Here is a 24908-nt window from a genome sequence, read left to right as displayed (position 1 = left end):
CAATATTTTGACGCAACAGCGTCCTAAAAGTGACGCAGTGAAATCTCATAGATTTCACTGCGTCACTATTACGAGGCTTTTTGCGGGGGAACGCCCCCTCTGCATACATTATACCTGACGCAGGTATAATGTGGCGCAGGGGTTTAAAAAGTGACGCATCTACCTAGATGCGTCACTTTTTAAATATGGCGCAACAAGGCGCATGTTTTACGCCGCCGATGCGTCACAAAAAGTGACGCATCAGCAGCGCAAAACTGACGCAAGGCCTCATAAATGAGGCCCCGTCTGTTGTGACGGGTGCATTGTGGCAGAAGAGTGAAGAAAGAGGGAGGTGGGTGAGGATGGGTATTGGAAAAGAGGTGATGGGAGTGAGAACAAAAGTTTCAAAGGTAAAACTAGTAATGTTCACATAAACATGCAAGGGTGGAGGAGGCAGGAACTGGGAAGTGCGTGTAGTTCCTAGGCGGTTGCGCATTCAGCAGTATTAAGGGCCCATGCTGATGTATTGGTAGCTGCAGAAACAGGGATAATTACTACCACCTAATGTTCCCCAGTGATTTCTCTAAATGTCAATGGTCTGAAAGAATGGGTTAAAAGGAAGGAAGTTTTCACTTTCGTGCATATGCAAAAGGAGATCTGGTACCTATCAGATGAGGAGCAGGTTACGCTTCACAAGGGGTAGGTAGAAGAACTGCATTCCAGTCCTTTCTAGACAAAACTTAGACATGTAACAATGCTGGTAACCAAAGTAATTATTTTTGACGGAAAAGGGAGTTTAAAAAAAATTGATACATAGGTAGCTATGTCTACATAGGGTAATGTATTAAAATTGACATTAACTTCAATCTAAGAACCCAAAAATGAGGCTGCATAGGAGCTATGCTTCCTGATATGGTTGGTAGTATCCATGGACAAGATTAATATGCGTGTCCATGGACAATGAATCACAGATCAAACTAACCTTTGAAAAACATAATATGCTTGTCCAAGATCTGAATCACAGTCACAGGCAATTATAACCACTGAAAAACAATTATGTAGATACAGGCTGGAAATAAGAGGCTTGACAGTGTTATTGGGGAATAGTGGATGTTTAGAGGGTTGTGAATCCTAAAGTAAGTTCCTATTCCTCAATAAATGACTTAAACAGTTTTAGGCTTAGCACAATAAGAATTGTATGAAGACTTATTAACTTGAGAATTTTAGCTGCAGGCATACTGAATCATTTGCAAGTAGAAGTATTACATTCAACATAAATTGAAGCAGCAACAGTGGAGGCAAAGGAAGCTGAATTACTTTATTCACTTAGATAAGACATAACATAACTCCAGTCCCCGAAGAAGGCAGTATTCTAGGCAGTATTCTTGTAATGCAAACAGTAGGGTGGAGGAGAGATACGAATGGGAAAAGATAAGGGTCATGTAAGGCCATTGTACAAAATCGGGTTATTGGTTGAGGGAAGTGGATGCCTAACTCAGGCAATAGCCACAATCCTTGTCAGGATGAAGCACAAAAAGTCACTAAATTAACCTGTACTTAACCCCCTGGTATCTTGGCACAAAAGCAGTCAGGCTTAATTTAAAGGCAGCCTATAAATGCAGCACACAAACAAGAATAAAGGGAAAACACAGCACAAGAAACATACCAATTATAATTGTCAAAAAGGAAAGTTTAGGCCTTGCAAATGGTTAATTTTACTAGGTCGAAATTGCATTTTAGAAGTGTCCTACAAGCTGCAATGTCAGAGCTAAGACATGTTGTGAAGGGCTACCTTCGTGGGTGGTCAATGAGTGCTGCATGCCCACTAGTAACAGTTAATTTATAGGTCCTGGTTACATGTAGCATTACATGCTAGGTACGTATAATTAAATTAAAGGTTCCAATCTCGTGTAAGCCAATTTTACCATGTCCTATGGAGAGAACATAATCACTGTATTATTTGTTAGCAGTGTCAAAATGGACAGAGTCCTAATGCCAACAAAAACGAATTCTGAAAAAACAGGAGGGGTGAAAGCAAATAGTTTGGGGATGACTCTTCATAGGGGGACTCGTCCAAGAGGCATGCTGTGAGAACACTGTGTTGTGAAATTCTTAAAACTCAAATTAAACTTCAAGATAAGATTGTACAGCTAGGGAAGATAGTGGAGACCACGGATTAAGGAGGAAGAGCTCCAACAAATCTTAAAGACAAAGACAAACTGAAGTTCCTTAAAGGTGGAATACTTGCTGCACAAATGTAAGACTACATACTCTGTAAAAATATAACAATGAAAGTCATGTAATAAAAGGTACTGTCTCCAAAGGCTAGTGTCGCCCATTAAGAACATACCTAGCTTTACCAGTTATTATCAAAGACTGTACAAGCCAGAAGGAGAGATTTTGCAAATAGAATTGTATTATTTCTTCAAAGGCATGAAATCAAATGCAGTTAGATGGATTAATCACATAAAAGCAAAACATTTCAAAACACATTGAAATGTTTGAAAAATAGTAAAACCTCTACAAAGTGAGGACTTTGCATCAGATTTCTACAAACCACTTCTAGACATAGTTAGCCCACATCTATTTCCGAAGAATCACTGAGTTTTAAAAGAGGAGACATTGCTGAATAAAATTCCCTAATGGCATAGGTGTCAGTTTGAATCACAGAGGAAACTGGAAGGAGTGTCAGAGACCCAGATTTAGAGCATCATTCCGATGCCGGGGGGTTGGACCACCAGCCACCATAGTGGCAGTTGGGAAACCACATGACGAGCATGCGGCAGTCCGACCCCCATATTCTGATTTGTTTGCCCGGCTGAAGGTCGGAAAGGCATTGGTACCACAGCAGGGTCATGCTGCAGCCATGGAAAAGGGCCACAGCACATGCCTCCACAGTGCAGCATCTCCTGTACGACTGTGCACTGTGTGCCATGCACCATGTTGTACATGGCACAAAGGTAAGTGGTGGCACTACATGTTCCCTCACGGGCACTTTTCAGTGTCCTACGATGGTAGTGGGCTTTTGTTTGAGGCCTCCAATTTTCATTTCTTTTTTTTTTTAATTTGTTTTATTTTCCACTAAGATATCAAGTGGGGCAGTGATAGATATAGTGAATACATCATATAGCGTGGTTCATTCTGGCCAATTTTCATTTCTGACAACTTTTTTATGGAAAGGCCTGCCATGAAAAGGCTTTTAGAAAGGGATATTGTAATCCTGACGGTGGTGCCTTCCTCAGAAGTAACGCCATTCAGGGACACTGCTCCAGCCGCTGCCAATCAGGATCTATGATCCTGGTGGGGCCTGCGCAAATTGCTTTCCGACAGCTTAGGGTCCGACCGCCAGTATCAGAGTAGGGCGTTTGCACCGATGGTCTGTCAGTGGTCGGAGCGCCAACGACAGCCTGTCGTCGGAGGGCAATAAATGTTTAATTCACAGGGATACATTGATTATTACCTCTAGGCACTCAGCTAACCACAGGCTAGAATTAATGTTTCTGGTGTAGGTGCGTAGGGTTTAAAAACAAAAGAAAAGCCTGATAGTGATGGATGTAAAGATATCATTCGATAGAAAAGCAACTGAATTGGTTTGGTTGCTGGGGATAATCTTAGGATGGATCCATATATTAGATAAATTCCCAAAGGATGGAGTAACCACAATGGGCTCCTTAGAATCAATTTAAGAATTGGATGGGAAACAAAGCAGGTTACCCTTCTCCCTTAGCTAGTTGAATGTCTTAGACTCCTTAGGCATGAGCCAGGAGTTAGTTTCACTTGCCTGCTGCTTACCTGCGCAAAGTGGGGAAGGGCACCGTGCACACTGGAGGCGGCTTGGTGGGGGGTAAAGGCAGCGATACGCTCCAGGACTGCAGGAGCGAGACCGCCATCTTGGGGGTAGTGTAGGTCAGCGGGATAGTTGTTACACCCCTGACAATACAAATGGAGGCACTGGTGCGACCGCACCGCTGGGTGCCTATGGCAAGCCCGTCTGCACCCGTCCACGCTGGAGAGTCGCCAGACGCCAGAACCCCTGCCCATCTCTTGGTCGATCCACTTAGGTATTGGCGCGCCGAGCTCCTGGTGATGGAGATTAAATGCCCCACCTCAGCCTGGGTTCCCCTGGCTGGCCCTTCTAAATGTAAGCTTTGTTCGTTTCAACTTCAATTGGAGGAGTCTGTCTCACTCACTCACTCCCTCCCTCCCTTACGACCATACTGGTTTTAAGTTTCTAAGCCTGAATTGCTGGTCGTTAGTGAAACATCATGCTGAGGTTTATGACCACAAATTTACTATTTTTAACAGAGACATGGCTCACTCAGGACTCTGTGGCTGAGTCCCGGTTGGCTCTTCCACCGGGTTTTGTGATGAAGAGTGTTATTAGAGTGGGAAATAGAGGGGGTGGTATTGCAGTAATTATTAGGGACGTATACCCCTGCAGCTTTATTAAGGAGAATATAGCTGACTGCGAAAGTGCCCTTTATAAAATCACGTTGAATCCTAACCTCACCGCTACTGGCCTCCTTATTTATTGCCCCCGGGACCATCTAGTGTGTTTAGGGAAGATCTACTGAATAAAGTTATGTTATATGCAAGTAGAGCAGCAAACTTTACTATCCTAGGCAACCTAAATCTTCATCTTGAGAACAGTGGGAAAGTGGAGATTGACAGTTTTTGGAAGATTTAAAGAGGCTTATCAGCTGGCTCAGTGTGTCCCTGAGTTTACTCGTGTTGCAGGGCACTTACTGGACCCTTTATTCTCTAACCTAATCTCTCTAAGGGTTCTATCACCTGTCCCGCAGGTCTGGACAGATCACTTTTTGGTCTCTTTCTCCTTGCGGTGGCAGGGAAAATAGGTTCTGAACCGTTCCACTCCAGTTTTAAAGCGTCCCTGGCACAAGCTAGACATCAGCCATTTTTCAGATCTTTTGTCCAGCCATATAGGCCTCAGCTGCCACCGGATATGGAGGTTGCAAATATGCGTTTCCATGACTGGCTGATACTAGGCTTGGATAGCTGTATTCCGGCTAAACTGAGTCGTAAAAATCGAGGGCAGTCTAATCCCTGGTTCAATGACTCGTTGACCAAAGCCAAAAAATATTGTAAACAACTTGAGCGTGCTTGAAGGCGCTCGTATGATCTGGGAGCAAATATCGAGCGTCTATTAAGCACTATCATAAATTAATCCGAAGAGCACGAGCAGAGTTTATTGCCCAAAAAAATGTCGGTAAGCACTAACCCCTCTAAGACAATATTCTCCCTGCTCAAGGGTATGAAGAGCACGGATTCAACGGCGGGCACGCCGATTTCATCGAATCGTCAGTGTAATGACTTGGCCAGTTATTTCTTGAACAAGGTGGAAATATATATAAAAGCCTCCCTCCGGCCACAGCCTCCACTGACTTTGTGGATGGGCCAGAGGTTATTGGACCCTTGGTAGGCAACAAACTGTCATCTTTTCTCTTACTGTCCTTCACTGATTTTGAGTCCCTCTGCTTGAAAATTAAATTGGGCTCGCCGGCTGACCCCTTGACACCTGCCCACTTCCGTCAGTCTCATGCCTTGATTTCACCAGTGAGAAATGTTCTGGTCAACCTCTCCATGACTACAGCGTCTGTACCATTGGCCTGGAAGCACGCTACAGTTATTCTTCTTCTAAAGAAACCGTCTCTGGATCCTTCTGAGCCGGGCAACTATCGCCCTATATCCCAGCTGCCTTTTTTGGCTAAGTTGGTCGAATCTTATGTGAATACAATTTTCACTGAGTTTATTGAGCACAATGCCATCTTGGATCCTTCGCAGAACGGTTTCCGAACTCGCCACAGTACAGAATCGGCTCTGTTGGCAGTGACGGAGGAAATCTGTGGCAGTCTTGATGTCGGTGGCTCTGCGGCCTTAGTTCTTTTGGACCTAAGTGCCGCTTTCGACACTGTCTCCCACATGATACTTTTAAAGCGCATACAGGAGATAGGAATCAGGGGTTCGGCCTTGGCCTGGTTTTGTTCCTTCCTTGATGCCACCTTTCTATTCAATAGAAATGTGGGGGTGCCACAGGGCTCAATACTGAACCCCCTACTTTTTAACATTTATGTTCAACCCCTTGCGTCGGTGGCTAAAAGAAGAGGGCTGTCATTGGGGTCGTATGTCGACGACACCCAATTGGTGATTGCCTTCTCCAAGAAATGTAGTCATAACCTTGAAAGGTTTAAGGAGGACTTGCTAGTAGTTGTGGATTGGATGGCTTTAAACTGCTTGCAGTTGAATGCCAGTAAGTCAGAGGTTTTGCTGTTTGGGAAGGACCCGGATATGTGGTCCGAGCAGTGCAGGCCGGATTGTCTCAAACCGACTCCTTCACCTAAAGAGGCAGTAAAGAACCTTGGTGTGTGGATTGACAGTGGTCTTACCTTTGACACTCAATCGAAAGCTGTGGCAGGGATCTGCTTCGGGTTTCTGCGAGGTTTAAATCCTCTCCTGGGTTTCTTCCTTCTTAAAGTGAGTCAAACCATTGTCCAGGCGACGATTTTATCTAGACTGGACTATGGTAATTCTCTCTATCTTGGTGCCAATAAGTCCAGTATTAGGTGCCTGCAGAGAATACAAAATGCAGCGGCACGTATTCACGTAGCACTCCCGAAATTCTGTTCTGTATCTCATGTTCTACCTAAATTACATTGGCTGCTAGTCGAAAAACGAATCCAGTTTAAAACACTTTGTGTGTCTCACAGGATTCTGATTCAACAAGCACCTTTGGGGCTGGTTAATTGGCTAGCTTTCTATGCGCCGCAGCGCACTTTAAGGTCTGCGGATTAAGGCTTGGTCTGTATTCCTTGAGTCTAGAGTGGGAGGTCGTTCTTTTTGTAGTCTTGCGCTGAAACTATGGAATTCGCTCCCAGTCTCTATCAGAGGGATCCAGAATCATTTTGCATTTCGTAAAGGTTTAAAGACCTGGTTCTTCCCGACATAACTTCTTCCCTCTACGCTCACTCTCAATGTCTTTGGTGGTGACGGGACGCCCCGTCGCTGGGGTAGCCATGCGCATTACAAATCTGACTATAAATAAATAAATAAATAAATAAATATTTCAGAGGAATGCAGGTTAGAGATTACTTAGCTGTCCTTGGTGGTATGATACCTGAGATCAGAATATCTTATCAAAGCAGACATAAGATACCTATGTGGGTCTCGAGCTATAGGGTCTTTTTCACACATTACATTTTATAGTATGTTACTACAAAAGTTCAACTAATGTTCTACAAACTGCTATTCATAAATCTACCTTAACTTTGCCTAGGAGCCTTCAACTATTAGGCTTAGAAGATTAAAATATTGCTGTCCACTATTGATATTTTTTTCATTGTGGAGTTCCCTAATAGGGCACTTTCAAAAAATAGTTGAAATACCAACTATGTTAGGTTACCTATCAAATTCATAATTTATCTACGCAAAAATGGTGTGCCCCTCCCCCCATTCCAAGGGTGAAATGGCAAATTAGATTAGTAGGGGAAGAATTACATCCCTATAAATATGTACAAAATTACAATATCAAATTTGACCCACTGATGAAACGTATAGGAGCAAACATGGCTAGATCGGGCGGGATGCTCAGCAAATACGCTTCTTCACTACACTACTGGGGCTAGAACATGGGATAGAGAAAATGACAGAGTAGTAAAAAAATGTTTAGGAAAAATTAAACATGTTTTGGGATATAAAAGTCTATTTAACATTTGGCTAGGCTAACTGATTAAAACTTAGCCCTTAAGATAGCAATGGTGAGCTATGGTAGAAAGCATGATCAAAGTGACCAATATATTGGGAAAACTAGTGTACCTTAGTACTAATCACCTACAAACAGTGTGGATCTCAAAGACTTTGACTGATCATCAAAATCTATTTCTTAAAAGTATATCAAAATGTGAGTCCTTGTGAACCCCATATACCTGAGCACCAGGGGCGCAACTAGAGGCACATTTGGGGGGGTAGAGGGGTCTACTAAAAATTTGGGGGGCGGGGGGCTGATTCTTCCAGCAATTTGCAGAGTGGAGATGCAGGGGCTCTAAGGGGTGAAAAAACAACAATGCCTCGTTAGCAAGTAAATGGTCTTTTGAAGACCTGTGAAGTACTCGGGTGCGGCTGTGTGTGTGCCTGGGAAGCTGTCGTGGCCGGGCTGACACACACGACAAGGGGGCTGAAGCCCTTTGAGCCCAATGGGCGTTGTACACCTGATGAGCACCCTCAAGACCATTCTTTAACCATGCAATTCAAAACCTAAACATATGCCAAACCAGGAACAACATTTTGACAAATCCATATAGTGATGATCTTTTCAAGCACTTATACTCTACTGATGACAGTGACCGAATAGGTTTGATTATCTAACCTCTGCCACTGATGTGTTGAATTCTTTAAAACCCTTTAAAGGTGGTAGTCCAAGAAATTCCCGTGCCCGATTATAGGTGGGTAGTCCAAAGTCACGTCCTCTCTGGATTCTACTTGCCACGTAGTCCATACGAGAATACTTTATAGATCCATACCAGTAGTCTGTAGAAGGCACATGAAAATATAACAATCTTTTAATAATCCTGGAACCAATGAGATAGCAACCAAGAGAAAGAAACTTCCTAGTACACACAACATTCAGCATAAACCTACTCTGTGCTTGTAAAAAAGCTTTATTAAAAGTGTTCATTTGATAAGGTTAGCAAACAATTCATATAATAATAAAAAGGACATGCTTTTTGATGATAACAGAACGAACATCCACATGCAAAATATACAAAAATCGTAAGTAACTGATTTACTTTCTAAAATGCTGTTTTGTATTTAAATATTATTTATACTACATTACCATTTATAATCCATAAGGGATCACTGATTTTGAGTACGAGGGATCGGTGTGTTCTCCTGTAGCACTTACAACTATTGAATGAAATTACAGGAAATCCCTAAATTCATCAGATACAATGAAATGACTAGCTGAAATGTCTTCAGTGTTCACTCCTCATTTATTGTATTTTTTACAAAAACCTTACTTGTCTGCCTTTTCTCACTATTATATATGAATTGCTTTTGAGAGTGGGCAACCAACTATAAGCAAACTTGCAAAAATACTGCATATGTTCACTAACTTGTCTTGTGATGATTGAAATTATGAGTTTGAGGGCTCAAATGTTACTACTCACAGTCCTGCCTTTGGAATTATTGTTTTTAAAACTGCTGCATTCAACAATTCTTGATGAAATTTAGCTGCGTACAGTTTCTTACAGTGTAGGGTCTTTCTAATTTCATAGGGTAACTTAGGGCCCACATTTGAACAAGGCTCTGATTATGGGCTTTTGAATGACTGCTTTTGTGGACTTTTGAACTTTTTATGGGTTTAGCTCTTTATTTTTAGTATTAATAAGTACTTGTTGTTGTTCAACTATTGCACTACCTGTGCCACTACCTAATTTTTACCTACTTCTTTACGTCATGAGTTGTCACAACTCTAATTCCGTGTGCTGTTCAATGCATATTTAAAGGTGATTAAAGAATTAGCTATTGAATGTTTGTCAGTAAGTTACCTATACTTGAAAGGTGTCCGCAGTGGTAGAAGGCACGGTTGAATGCAGTGCAGGATTGCATCATGTTCAGCAATCATTAACAAAGAAAGTTAATTTTGAATTACGTTACTGAATTTGAAGGGCTTGGAAGCAAAAGCTCATCATATGCACAAAACTACATCTTTTAAGGGAAAGACTGCATGAATGTGGCATTCGCTACTCTTTTCCAGAAAATTCTTTTTAATTTTTATAGCACTATAAAATGTATTGAAGTTTACAATTTTACTTCTTTTGCTAAATAAAATGATGACTTTCTGTGGTCATGCACAATCACACTTACTTCAGCAAACTCAGGTCTAGGTGCTATAATTTTCACTCCAAGTCCCAAAGCCATTCAATTAAGGTTCTTGAATTATTTGGAAAGAGCTGGAAAAGATAGATTACCTCTTAAATCCTCCACCACAATATTGTCCTCTCTCTCAGCGATTTGGGAGGCCATACCCAGCAGCAACTCATCTGTGTCGTTAGAGCTTTTGAGGTTTCGGTTCTAAAATCAAATAAAATCAATGAGGAGTTTTGATTAGGAAATGTTTTGAATCAGGTCTTATAACCCTTTTTATTTTTGAAAATATTTCTGAGACTAAAAAACAAAAGCTGTCACTACGTAGACTTGAGTTGTTCAGGTAGTGTACCTCAATGCTAGAACAGAAAACAATGCAACACAAAATTAATCATTCATTTATGTTTGTTACAAAGCAGAGTGATATTGCTCAAATCGTATTTTACCATTTCACTACTGGCACCTTCTCTCATACAAATAGTAAGTGCATGAATACATCTTGCAACATACATCACACACTAGCTATTGTACACCTGCTACGTTTCACACAGGTTATAATACAGCATCAATCACACTTGCAGATGTGTGCTGAAATACCCAGATGTGGCTCCCTGTCAGTCTGGATAGATTATGATGGATATGATATAAGGTGTACTTTTAATGCCATTACGAAAATGATTTGATTTACTCTGTCTTTTTTCTAGTTTCCTGTAGATATACACAACTCTTATTTATTTATTTATTTTTGAAATTTGTACAGCGCACTGTTACCCGTAGGTGTCCTGGCGCTCTGTAAGACTCCATAGGCAAAGGCCGTGTAGTGATTAATTAGTAAACAGCCAGGTCTTAAGACCTCTCCTAAAGGCCATAAGGTCCGTCATCTTTCTAAGAGCCAGGGGCAGGGCATTCCAGGCCTTGGCTGCTCCTAGCACAAAGCTTCTGCCTCCCCAGCGTGCTTTCCTGGTGGGAGGTACTACAATCAGCCCTGCGTCAGCGAATCTAAGGTGCCTTGTCGGATGATACCAATGAAAATATTGCCAAAGGAAAGATGGCCCTAGGCCTCGCAAGGCCTTAAATACCAGGCAAAGCGCTTTGAACGAGATCCTCTTTCGCATCGGGAGCCAGTGAAGTTTAACTAGCTCCTGGGAAATGGGGGCGTACTTCGGGATGCCCGTAATAAGCCGCGCTGCAGCATTTTGCAAAACCTGCATTTTGTTCAATATGCCCTGTTGGGCGTTAAGAAACAGACTGTTACAATAATCCAGCCGCGATAATACCAGTGTAGTAACTACTGTTTTTTTACCACTTACTGGGATAAATGGCAGAATCATTCGAATTGTTTGGAGCGGGAAGGAAATAGAGGAGGACAGCACATTGACCTGAGGTTGCAAGGTAAGCTGATCAAAAGAAGAAGTCAAAAGTACCACATAATGTTGAAAGACTTGCTGGTTATCTTCTTTACCCTGACTCCGAGCCTACCTCGTCACATCCCTTGTCATCCTTATCCAGTCTGGAGTCCTCTAAATCGTAACAAAGAGAATCTGTCATCATTGGAGATGTCTATTTCATAGAATTTAGCTCTACTCCTATTAAACCTCTATTTCGTCTTACTACACTTCCTCATTCAAACATTCAATTACAGGCCCTTCCCCAGGGTGTCAACTGTCATTGATTCTGGTACCTCCTAGTCAAAGATATCAGGGTGTCTATTCAAGTCTCTTTCTGTCACCACAACCAGATGGGAGCGTTCCTCCTGTCCTCGAGATACAGGAAGTATATTGATAATTTTGATAGGGTTCTTTCAAGAGGTTCACGCAACATTCAATAATTCCTCTTCTGTCCAAGTGAAACTTTCTTCTGAATTTGGAACCCCAGGATGCATAATTTTATGTTCCAATACATCAAGAGAGCCAGTATTTTCTATATCTCGTTATGGGAGTGCAGCATTACTAGATCAATCCCTTCCGTTTGGTCTTAACTAAGCAGCAAGATCCTTAACTAAGGTACTGGCTCCAGTGGTTGCTTCTCTTCAATTAAAATGTTTTTAGATTGTACTTTATTATGCTGGCTGGTTAATCTCTGCTCCTTTATTTCCCTGGCCAAGTTCAAGGTCAAGAGAGTCTTTGGTTTTCTGAAGGAACTGAGTTTTTTGCATAAATGTAGATACCTCACTACCTCTTCTGGTTCAAGAAAGACTTTTCTTCAGAACCCTTTTCAGAAATGACAGATGATATGTTTCTACCTGAGGCAAGGAGAATTTCATTTCAGTTCAACTTCTGTTAAATACAAATCATCTATCCACCTCAGCTAGGCCCTGGTTGAAAATGCACAGTCTAATGGCAGCCGCACAGCTGTACTTCCTGGGTACGATATTACCTGAAACCATAATTCCGTCATCTGCTGTTTCAATGGGCACTGGAGGAGCTGGACCCCAAAGTCATGTTTTTTTTTTCTTCTCTTTCTGACATCCCTTTCAAAACCCTCTAAGTGTTATTAATTATCATATGCTGTATTGATTATCAGTCGTACATTTGATGCGCCACTGGAACCAATGTTTCTGATATATAGGGTACACCCTGGTTCCTAAGTGAGTAGGGTTCCCTTGTCCCCCCTTTTGATGGTTCCAGTAACAGCAGCCATTGTTCAAGACTTACAGTGGTGGGTTAACTAAGAACATGTGCTGAAGGGGGTCCCTCTACCTCCTCCAGTCCGAGTCATCTTGACTACAGATGCCAGTCATTGGGGTTGGGGGCTAACCCTGTAGACAGTGGTACCGCTGGGATATTGGTATCTTTCAGAGGCTTACCAATTGTCATGAGCACGCAGATACAAGCTACAGCGTGCCATACCAAGGACCAAGTCACCCAATCCAGAGCGCTCTCTTGGTCAGACAGCACTCACTGCTGGTGCAGTGTACATCACAACAAGGACTCTGAGAGACTGATTAAAGGGGTGGAGTGGACTGACATAGAGGATGCTGGTGCAGTGTACACCACAATAGGTAACAAAGAAGACGGTCAGTGCACTCTGAGCCCCATCCTGTGGCCCGCCCGCCTCACAAGCAGTCGAGTGACACTCTGATCCAGCCCGCAGCATCCCACTCCAGCCTGCAATGTCTACTTCGATTCCCGAACAGAACACCGACACCCGCATTGAGTTAAGTCAGCGCATCAGAAGGCCATAGCTATCGAGCCCTTGCCTAACCTTGATAAACAACGGGCATGACTAACTTTGCTGCCTGCCAGCATATGAGCATTTGAACCCTTTGAGATAAGGCATTAACAGCATGAGACACGGAACTTTAATACAGAACATTATAAAGGCTCATGTGAGAGCCTGGCCTCTATGGACATAACTTCTCAGGAACCTTGATGCAGTGCTGCATTCCTATCCTGTGCATTGACACTATGCAGCCTGGTCTGAAAAGTGAGTGAAGGCATGCATAAAACCTACCTGAGTGTGAGCAGGAGAGAGAGTGGAAGAGAGTTCTGAACATGTTGATAATTAAACCCTTCTTTCTATATGAGTGAGACTCATCCCAACTCAAGACTCAGACTAATTCCGACATATCCATAGAAGAATCCGGGGAACGACACGCGAGGGAGAGCCACAACAAACTGTAGGCGTCTCTAATGTTTTATCACAATCCCCATTCCCTTTGGCGTGCATCTCGGTGAGCATTGTATCTGTTCTCCCTTGAGAGCATTTTTGCGGGTCATCGGACTGTCTTCAACATTGCTCCCACTGGAAACGAATTTATCAGGTTAGTGCAAGCTTGTGTGTGCTGTGGTAGCTCACAGACTGCCTAGGCCACTCTGTAGATACTAATCGAATCCTCACAACGAAGCTGGAAATCATTACTAGTTTACAAAAAGTGCAAGCCTCATGAGCAGAAAGCCAGGAGTTACGGAAAGAGTTTGGGTCTGTGTGTCGAGAAGTAGCTGGGTTGTACCGTAAGGGGAAACTAGATAGCAGTAAAACGGGGGGAGGTGTACATTTGAAACCTTGGCCATTACCACCCCCTATAGTTTCATCAGGAGCCACTCCAATCACAAATGAATGCTTCAATGGGGGTGAGGGGCAGCGGGACTGCTCATGGCAAAGTGTTTCTTTCACCTCCTCAGGGTCCAGTAGTTCCATCCCCTATCCAGGTAATCCATACCCGGCAGATTCCGTTAGTTACTCCTGAACTGCCAAACCAAAACCGCTTTTGCATCGTCCTATCTAGGTAATAATGCGACTAGCTGGTCCATCCACTGATTGAAGGGGACAAACCATTGCCCTACAATTTCCCAGCATTTTGTGGCGGGATGAGAAAATTGTGTGATTGGAAAATGCACCTCCTCTCGCTAGACCGTGAATTGATCACATTGAGACGGGGTTCCCAAGACTTATGTCCATATCTCATGACATTTAACTGCTTAGTTGTAGAAACAGATTGGCTACTAGAGAAGAGGACCTCTTTGTTTTACCAGGGAAGGCAAAGTGAAGTTAAGGATGTATTGGCCCAGGCAGTGTATCCACCCACTACCTGTGAAGATCTCATGGATCTTACCATCCAGCTGAACCATCAGCTACAGGAACAATATAGGAACCGGGGTGATTCCAAGTTCGTTATAGTGCGCCGTAAAAATCATAGGTGAAGAGGGGTCAAAAAACACCAATGGGGTTAAACCCACACAAGCTAACGGCATCCGAGGATCTCTCTTCCCAGACGGAAGAGAGAAACAAAGAAAACCAAGGCTTTGTATGTATTGCACAGGTCTCAGAACAAGGCCTCAGATATAAAGAGTCCAAGCTCTAGTAAAATGCAACCAGTGGTCCAGTAGACCTCCGATGACAATATAGTATCGGAAAGTAAATTTTCCCGGAAAAGACTGAGGTCCTGTGTTCAGGAGCTGGAAAAGCTGAACTCTCAATGGTGACCAACACTCTCCAAATTTCAGTTGCCCTCACTAATGTACAGGTGACCTTATGGCTCTCTGGGGACGATTCAGTGGTAATCTCAGCCCTCATTGATAGCAGAGCAACGGGCAGCTTTATAGATCGAACTTTGCACAGGAGTTTCATGTCCCTGGCATCAATAAGAATTCTGCAGTACCTGTGAGGGCTGTGGATGTTACCGTCTTCACTTCAGGACCTGTGCAGCACCATACCATCAGTGGGCAGCCCAGTCGGTTACTATGAACTGTCAGTTTTGCCAAGACCATTACACCAAGAATTAGGTGCTGCCATGACAAGTCTTGGAAAATCCCGCCAGATTAATCACATGTAGGAGTGTTGCACCAAAAATGTTTTGCGTGGTAACAGTACCCGATGCCTACCAATGAGTATTGTATCATCTTCAATAAACAACGGGCAAGTCGTCTTCCACCTCATCAGGATAATGACTGCAGAAACGACTTGGTTAGAGGAGCAGCTATTCCTTGCATCCGTATCTATGCGTTGACCAAGCCCTCCCACTCTCCTCATCTATTGCTCACCCATCCTTCTCTACTGTCTGCTTTATTTTTTCTTCTCTTAAAAAAAATCTCTTTTTTCTAAAGGCTTCTGCCCTCTCATTTTCTCAGAACGCCTCTCTTCCCTCCAATTAATTCGTCCACTTCTCTCCTACTACTCGCTACTTTATTTTCATTTTATTTTTTTAATGCTCTTTTTTCGAGAGCCTGAACGCTGCACAGTGTTGTTGAGCCAATGGCTTCTTTTCTGTTTGTACCGTTGTTTGGTTATTTAATTTAATCTCGAAAATGGCCATTGCTCCTCACTGAGGGGTAAATTAAACTTGAAAACAAAAAGTCAAAGTGGCCACTGGAGTGTCAACACTTGTGCTTTGCATAGTCATGTCACTGTGCCTGACCATCTACTCACAGGATGAGTGCCCAGGGCTTATTGCTTGAGCAAACCTGTTCCAATGTAGCTTCCCATGTGTGAGCATGCATTAGCATTATTAATGGGGGTTTTCAATCAGAAGGCATCATTAGAAGGCCTTCAAGGTGTCTTTACCCATCATCATTCACCAGCAGCCATTCAGAATGTGCTTTGCCGAACTCTTATAAAGGCGCGGCCTATTGGGTTTGCAAACGAGTATTAGCTAAATGCGGCACTTATAGACACAGTGTTTCTAAAGAAAAACTTTTTAATTCCAGTTTACAAACATTGGACATGATGTACTGAGGCAGGGTTGCACACTGACTGGTTTGCAATCCCTTTATCTTTTTGTGCAACTAATGTACGAGTCAGTTTTATTGCGAAATTCATAATTGTAGTTAGTCATGCCTCTCCTTTCGACTTGCAAAGGGAACTATGTTAGTTAAAAAGTCATTTCTAACTTGTAATGAGTCTTATGTCAACTGCGACTTGTGGTTGCAAATATGGTAATTTCGCAAATTACGTCATTACAATCATAAAAAGGCATAGTACATTGTGCTCAATTATGCTAATGCCATGTTCATGCTCACTCACCATGAGGAAGAAAAACATGCTTTTTATAGATGTATTCCACGAAAGGCTTCACAGGATAAATATTTGTGATAATCTCCTTGATACATTAACTATATAATACTAGGACAATACTAGGATGTGACCCGTGACCTCTGCTCTGTAAGTATCCTCTCGCTAATGCAATGCAACCGAATACTGTACTATTACTGTCCTTCATGTGGCCAACTGTAAACTGTGCTAAGATGACGTCTCCAATTCCTCTTTCCAGTGTTTTTTTTCAATGCAGAATAATACATTACAGCTACATGACTTTGTGCGCTCGTGGTCAATTTGTGTCGAGGTCACTCCAAAGATCCTTTATCTGGCCTTTGCTGCCTCGCGATATCATCTGTGCTCATTCATAGCATCAATGGAAGCTTGTACTTGCCCACATTAAAGTTTCAGATAGAAAAACCATCATTAGTGGCGCTCTGGTATTGCTAACTGCATAAGGTTGAGGACGTTTTTAAAAAACAATAGAGGCTGGAAATTCCAGCACAAAGTAAATTATTTAGGAAGACATTTCTGAACACCTTTTTTTTAAGAAGAACTCGCCTGCAAAAAACGTGTAGAGAAAATTCCAAACAAAATATTTTGCAGCGTCAATAGACACAGTTTTGTGAAGGTGACAAACTTTGCCGCTTCTTGATGTTGCAAAGTTTGTTACCTTCTTGGCAGTTTGTGCACAAAATTAAAAATGTCCACACATACTCAGGTATTTTTGCATATAACACCGGACTAAGAGAAAAGGTTATTTGTGTTTTCTTGAGAATATGAGTGCAAGTTTCGGGTTTATATAGTAACAGCGTTGTGTTTCTTTAGGTCAGTGTGACAGAGTTGCCTTACCTCCCTGCTCCAGAAGTTGTTGCACACCCTCATGGCTTTGGACTTGCTGCCATCTAGGTTAGTGATGTTTCGAAATTGGCACTCAGTGTTTCTGAAATAAATGCAGGGAATACAAATAAATGTCCATTCAAAAAACTTTCATTGGGTTCTAGAATTCTACCTAGTATGGCTCAAACCCTCCCTATCGTGACAGTGTCCTGGGCTGGGCCGCATGGTAAGACCTTAACAAGGCAGGACGGCCAGGCACTGCAAACCCGGGACTGGAAAGGAAAAGGGGAAACACTGCTGTGTACAATCATCGCCAACTCCGGGCTGGGAGTAAGACCTTCTCAAGGGCAGGTACAGTGTAGTTCCTTCCTATAGATCTGAGACGCTCAGCGCTGAGAAATCTTTATAAAGTCACCAGTGATCAAGGAGTTATAATCCATCAGTTATTGAATTTAGCTTCAATGGTCAATGCCATGTATTGGATTTCACAAAACTTTCTACTATGTGGTACCACCAATATTTGTAAGGAGTTTGATACCGTTCTGGTTTATTATGACATTACTGGGAGTGATATAATATTAATGGCACGGTTCACTTCTTAAACTAGGCACAATATTCAGAGTTTTTCTCTGCAGTCCACAAGTAAAAACTTGATACTACTTTTCAAATAATTTTCTGAAAAGCAGAAAACACTAGTGTTTTTCTCAATTTAGAAACATTTGTAAGACAATCTAATGATTAAATTAGTGCCATTACAAAGCACAGTTGCAAATTATGGAGCTCCAGTGTGTGATAGAACAGCCCTGTTGTCCTTTAATAACAGTGTGACATGAGACTTTGAAGCTCAGTAAAGTGAGGGAACTTTATTTCATTTCCCTTGGGTATGTCAGGAGGTTGAGCACACCCTCATTACATGCACTGCGACTGTCTCTAGTGAACCTTCCTGCTGTTCCTGTTTCTCTGCAAATGTGACTTGGTGTCTTGCCACAAAAGAGACACACATTTTGAGTTGCACAAGCAGATGGTGCGGTGCGACAGAGATGTCAGGGGTTCTTACTCACAGGTCCAAACAAGTCACTTGTTGATCTTGGAAAGGATCACTTTTTTTTCAAGTCTACTTAATGGAGTGTAAGTTAAGGGCAGGATCTCCAAGCAACGCTGAGAGCGTGATGTGCAAATGTTTCACATACTCAGTCTATGGTACTACATTCCGAGCCATACTACCTTTGATCTTGAGAGGAGAGGTCCCTGCCAAGTGCTGGCCACATTTCCGAATCACAAGCCCTCTTGAGACTATTTGGTTATGCCATGCAAAGGCTATTGAGAAGAAATAGAAGCCTCCTCCCACTGACTCATGCTTCTATAGTGCTAAGAAGAATGGAGCAGTTACAGGAATGATGCCTCATCTCATGATCAGCAGGACATGTTTCGTGTCCAGACATGTTATGGTTGCACCCGAGTTTGCAGCAGATATTTTTGGGGTTAAAGATAGTTTCAAATTCAGCATCTCTTAAAAGGACAAATGCGGCTGGTGGGGATGGGGTGAATACAAAAGCACACCGCCCGCCACCTAGCCCTAATGACAAAGAGCCTGTGGCTCCTTTTTCTCGCAAAGCTCAGAAGTATTCAAAGATTTCATCAGGAGATGATTTGCTGTACCTGATTCATAATATTTACAATTTACAACGTATGAGTTACATTTACTACAACTATTACCAGCGGCAAGCATTACCCATTTGGCACTAGAATTGAGATCAGGCCTGTAACAACCCATTTTTCTGAGTCTGATTTTTAGCAAACCTTTGGAAGGCCCTGGAAGAGGAACCGATTCACCAGCCGGGCTCACATGGTCTGTGGGCACCTGTGGGCACACTTGTTTGGGGTGTGGGTGGCATTGACATAGAACTGTGGAACACTGGAGGAAGGACACAGCTTCACGAGGAGAGCTGAGCTATCACTCAGAGTGACTGTGAGAGGGGGACTGCAGTCTCTTCGGCCTGCCAGAACAAGGCAAATGAGTGTGGAGCAGGCCTTCGCCCAGTGCCCACCACGGAAGAGAAGGAATGCACCACAACAAAGACCTGCAGCAGGAGGCGCCGGTTGAAGCCAAGGAATGTGGGGCATGAAGTTTTATTATTCATGTGTATTTATTTATAGCATGTATTAAGCGTGCAATTACCAAACAAGGATTCTTGGTAAAATTGCTAAATAATAAGATTAACAAGGCCACACCCTGGAAAGCCAGGTCTTTACTCTTCCAAAATTACAGATTTTTACTCACTAAACGAACATGGGTGGCAAGATGTGTGAGTTCTTACTGATTTGATATGAAAAGGAACGACCAGCCTGGCGAACTTGCCAAACCTTTACAACTGGCAGAATTAAGCAATTTGCTTTGCGATGGATACACCAGCCGGGTCTGGTGGCTTAGTGGACAATGCATTCAATGTACGGGCTTGTGTTCAACCTCCTTGTCACAGGTACAAATCATTGCGGGCCCACTCAGCCTTTCATCCTTCTGAGGTTGATCAAATGAGTACCATTGAGTTGGGTAAAAACAAATGTACGTTGTTCAGTGCAAGACACCCTTCCCAGTGAATGTGTGAGGTTACACACTCGTAAATGGGTGAGGGCTCAAAGATGCTGACTTTGGAACCAGGGAAGCAGATTCGAGTCCCGGAGTCCGCTCAACATTCTGTTATTCTAGGCAAATCACGTACTCTCCATGAGCCTCAAAATAAATCTGATCATGTGTAATTACCTGATGGTCAAGCAAAGCTCTCTAACACCCTTGGGCCTAGCTCGTGCTATATAAAACTGCCCAAAAATGCAATATGGTTGGTAAAACAGAAAGAGTTTCACTGAAGGGCCAGAACCAGAGTCATAGAAGGTTTCGAAGAGAATTAATAAATATTAAAATTTTGCTGTTTTTCCGACAAGTAGCAAATGCACTTTTTTTTAAAGTAAGGAGAGATGTGAGCCCGATGGGTCCTTTTTAACAACAAGTGTGGCACTGCTTTGGACCTTCTGACGGTGATAGATATGGTCATTTTATAGTCCAAGCTATAAGCAGTAGGTCATATTGACAAAATCCTATCGCCATCACAACGTTGCAGTGACAATAGGAGCTTCGCCTTATTCAAAAGGTGGCGTTAAGCCACTTAATGTGGCTTAATGCTGCATTGTGAATAAGGCACCCTTTCACGCTATACTAAGAGTGAAAGGGGCGGACAGTGGGTGTTGTGGTCGACATTCCACCTCAACACCCATTGATTTTGACGCAGCCCCATATTTACAAGGGTTAGCTGAAATATGGGCCCCGCCAAAATTAAGACCTGAAGACCTGGTCTTACCCTGGTGCAACAAGGAAAAATGTTTAATTTATCCACGGTTTTGCTGTTTCCATGTGTGCTGCATTCAGCACACATGGAAACAGCAAAATGTCATTGATTGTTTATGTGCGGGAAGGTGTCCCTTCCTGTACATAAACGATCATTTTTTTCAAATGACGTTTAGCAACTTCTATGTGTGCTGCATTGAGCAGCACACATAGAAGTTTCAAAATGCCTTTTCAGATGTTTTTTGTGAAGGAAGGAGCACCTTCCGGTTTATAAACAAGCATTCCCCTCAACGCAGGTACCCTTGCATCGCTAGTCAGATAAATTAGCGCCAGCGTAGGGGGCAACGCAAGGCTGCACCGTATCCTTGCAAATACGGTGCAGCCCTGTATTTCAGGAGTGTCAGAGCTCTGTGTTAAGCTAAGGAGGCTAACGCTGTGCTCCGCCACTTCCTTCTAAATAAGCCCCAGAGTGTGTTGGAACCTATAGTCAGAGTGCAAAGTGTTGTTGGCTAGACTGGCAAGCCATCGGACGCCTAGGCTGCCTGCAATAAACAAGGAAGTCAATTAGCGAGTGAAAATCTTGCAAGAACGATAAGGGTAACAATGCATAATGCCTCTAAGAGGTGGGCAGGAACAGAGGAAGGTGAGGAACTAAAGCACTAGGAGCTAGAATGCAGGGAAGGCCTGTGAACACAACAGGTCAAAAGTGCATACACGAAAAGGTAAACACAGAAATGGTTGGGTAGAACATGGAGAAAATGACTTGAGGGACGAGGAGGAACACATGAGAGGAGAGTTCCAGGGCATGCTGCCTGCAGGACAGGGTCACTAGCAGACAAACTGCAAAAAGGGAGCAGCAGCCACTGTAGGAATTGAGGGAGGCCCGAGGTCCCTGCAAGGGACCCCCATGGGAGGGCAAACCCCGTAGTAGGGCGCAGGGAACCGAGGACAGCCCGTGGGCGGGGGAGGCGGGTCATGCCAGGTCAAGCCCCCACCCCCTTTCCTGGGAGGTTTTAAGGGAGCTCCTCCCTCCCGGCGTCCTCTTTGCTGCTGCCCCCTGCTACCATCACGGTCGCCAGGCTGCCCCTCGCCAGCCTCAGGCCCGTTAGCCCCCCTAGGCCCGCTCCCTCTCCCCCCAACTACGTCGGACTTGAGGCCCGCGGATTCCAGCTCCCATTAGAGGTAAACGGACGTACGATTGCCTCCCCCAGGGGCCCCGTCCTTGGGCGAAACCCAGGTTGTACAGGGGCCCGGTGGTTGAGACCACGGGGAGGCATGTTAAGGTAGGAATTAAGAGCCAAGTTTGCAAATCTCCATCATGGTCCCAAATCAAGCATTTTGCCAAAAGCGCTGGCTTTCCAAAAGAGCGGGTCGCAATGTATTATAGGCATGTTTATGTCTCGTCACATGTCTCATGCACCCTTCGTTAGAATTCGCTGTGAATATATTTTAATGTATGTAATGCAAAGTAGAAGCTGTCACCGTGGCAGGCCTCTCGCGTTTTTAATGGGAGCAGAGGCACTGGGGGAAACTAGGCCTAATGTATTCCCTCCTGACCACGTTTATTTCTACAACCAGTTGGGTAGCAAATGACATGCTTACGATCAAATATCCAGGATAAATATCGAATAATTTCCAGCACCAGCAGATTATTTAGCAGAACAGTTACCTGTCTGCGTTGGAGGGTGCAAGTGGTTCATTATAGACATATACATTGAAAACTATCCTTTTCTTCGATCCTTGCAAGTCTCAATGACTTATCCTGTGCCCTGTATATTTGGTTTACCCTCCAGTTTTAGAGTGTTCGTTTTATCCTATTATTAACGAGCCCTCGAGTTAATGAGCGCCCACATGTGGCGCAATTTTTACAACTTCGCGCATCTGCCTAGATGAGTCACGTGGTAAATAGGTCACAGGGATGCGCCACGTTGGCGGCGCGTTGCGTGTCGCAACGGCGGCGTAAGCGTGCCATATATTACTGATGACACTCGCTATGCTTGAAAATTGTCACTCAGTCAAACATGAGCATGTCTTTCACTCGTTCTCAGTGAACTGCCTGGCACAATGGCCATCGATTCTACATGTGATGACATTTAGGTGGGTACACGGAATACCCTGCAACTAGTGAACACAGGTTAGGCGGGAGAAATGATCATCCATCAGTCGTGTAAAGTAAATTCTCAAGCACATGTATAGTATGGGTCGCAAAAATTTCGAAGTTGTACAGCTGTATCTACGATTAGCATGGCGTGCTACTGATATAGGAGCTGTGTGTGAGAAACGTGCTCTGTATCGTGGAGATATCGGGCTGTTATCCAGGCAGAGTCGCTCAGACCATTGTCATTCGGGTACTCGCAGTCCTGATTAATAACGGGGAGTGCAGCCTCAGGTGTCAAACTCGCACACAGAGAACTTGATTGGTCCAATATTGTGCCAGTATGGGAAACGTATAGATAGGTATCGTCACTTTCCTTTCCAATTCAAAGGATGCAAGGTAGACACTGATCCTTGTTTTAAGTCACATCTCTTTTCTGCCGTGTAACTTTCATTCCGTCTTATGACGTTCGCGCCGCCCCCATTCCTGCTCTTAAGCTACACTTATCTGCCGGCAGGGCTGGCTGCCTTTTATGGTGTTTTTAGGGATTGGTGAATGAAGAGCTCGGAAAGAAAGCAGTATAACTCCCCACACCTGCCCGCGTGAGAGATCGCGCAGCAGACAAGGATGCCTGTGGGGTAGCAGTCGGTTTGCGGCTGGTATGTGCGGCCGCATTCTGCAGGAAGACGCGCCGTCCAGGGAAGTCAGGGGAAGACAGAGGATGCTCTGCAGCAGTACCTCCCTTCTCTGCCCCTGATTTAAGTCAACAAGAACAGTTAGAGTTCGCTCACAGTCTTGCCATTTAAGACTTAAAGCATTCAAAGTTTTATACCAACGACGCCATAGTTATTGCCATTTGTATTTTGCAGCCAACAACCACGATAAGGCCAACAGCCCTGACCAGTGGTAGGTAACGCTACGTGTTGTTACATAGCGAGAGGCAGGGACATGGGCAGCAAAAGATCAGTTGGGCGGCACACTTTGCTTAGCTCAGAAGTTCAGCTGGTGTTTCAGGCCACCCTTACTCACAGCGGCCACAACAATTTTGAGACCACCCAGTTAACAATCCCAATTTTAAGACTTAACAGGCACATGTTGCTCCCCTCTGGGCGTTGAGACAAAGATTCAGGCGAACAAAGCGAGAGTGGCTGAATCAATCACGTGCGGAGCATATAAAATAAGGCGATAATGTAATAAGGTGTCTTCATAAGTCAAATTATACTGCGGTAACACGCTTACGCGTTTTTCACCTAGTACATCAGATTAGGCCCAGCAGTTAAGAGTTATTGGAAGTGGGAGTTCTAAACAGGCACTGGTGACACATGGGAAATAGGGCAAGGCATTGACAAACTAGCAGTCCTGCAGAAGTTCAGGTTCCCAAAAACGGTGGGGAATGGCAGGTTGGGTGTGGGTTCCTTACGACGGTCCAGCACCAATCCTAAAATAGGTTTCCAAAGGAAAGTTCAGGACTGAACACTATGCCTTGGCGTCAGTAGGCAACCACATCTTGCATCTATATACATTTAGGTGTCACTTTATTATTATTATATTAGCCAGATCTATGTAGTGCAAACATGGCCCAGAGTATTCGAGCACATACACGAGCTCTGCTGCGATACACAGGGACACATTAAAATTTTGGTGGACACGGGGTGATCGCGGGACTCGCCCAGAATCACAGGAGGTGGCCGCGACCCTTAGGTTTGCCTCTAAAGATATTACATTGTATCAATACCGGTAAGAAGGATATACACTTGCTTCAGTCTTAAGGGCTTATTAAGAACTATTACGGCAAAACATGGAATATAGTATGACGAAAATCAGCCTCAATGCAGCCTGATCATCGTAAATAGAACCCAGCAGAGTTCAATAGTAAATAAACATAGTCCTGCCTGCCAGAGTGAGTAAGAGGGTTTCGGGCTGGTGGGAAGAAATCACCCGTTATAGGACCTCAGACAATATCTCACGCATTACTACACAAGTATATAGTTCGCAGGCGATGCAGCAATAATCAACAGACGAGAAGAAGCATTTTATCGTATAATATATTTAAGGATTATCCCAGAAGACCAATACATTGATTTAAGGGGTCCTCAGAGTGCTTTTAGGTGACGCGATTTGTAACATTATTTACTGGGCGGTTTGGGATTGATAGGCTGTCCTGGATAGGGACATCTTATTTACGAGGACTAGGAACCCTGCTATCGCCGCATCGATGTGCGACAGGCGACATGAAACATTTATTGTAGAATATATTCAAAGATTGCCCCACAAGAGCAATACATTGGATTTAGAGGT

General features: G+C 43.6%; 2 protein-coding genes across 2 annotated transcripts in view; one reads left to right on the top strand and one right to left on the bottom strand.

Moving 5' to 3' along the window:
- LOC147728939 (dual oxidase maturation factor 1-like) overlaps positions 1–24908 on the top strand; it is a 185717-nt gene that overhangs the window by 57937 nt on the left and 102872 nt on the right. The window lies entirely within an intron of this gene.
- The window catches only part of LOC147728940 (dual oxidase 2-like), a 147337-nt gene that overhangs the window by 63544 nt on the left and 58885 nt on the right, over positions 1–24908 (bottom strand). Inside the window, exons 10-12 of the mRNA XM_086959180.1 lie at positions 17188–17278; positions 9966–10068; positions 8360–8520 (exon numbers count right to left, since the gene is read on the bottom strand). Of these exons, the coding sequence (XP_086815306.1) occupies positions 8360–8520; positions 9966–10068; positions 17188–17278 (355 nt within the window). The remainder of the gene's footprint in view (positions 1–8359; positions 8521–9965; positions 10069–17187; positions 17279–24908) is intronic.

This window comes from Lissotriton vulgaris, chromosome 2_2 (genome assembly GCF_964263255.1).
Source record: "Lissotriton vulgaris chromosome 2_2, aLisVul1.2, whole genome shotgun sequence".
Taxonomy (NCBI): Eukaryota; Metazoa; Chordata; class Amphibia; order Caudata; family Salamandridae; genus Lissotriton; species Lissotriton vulgaris.
The sequence above is the reverse complement of the archived record's forward strand: the minus strand, read 5'-3'. Positions and strand labels throughout refer to the sequence as shown.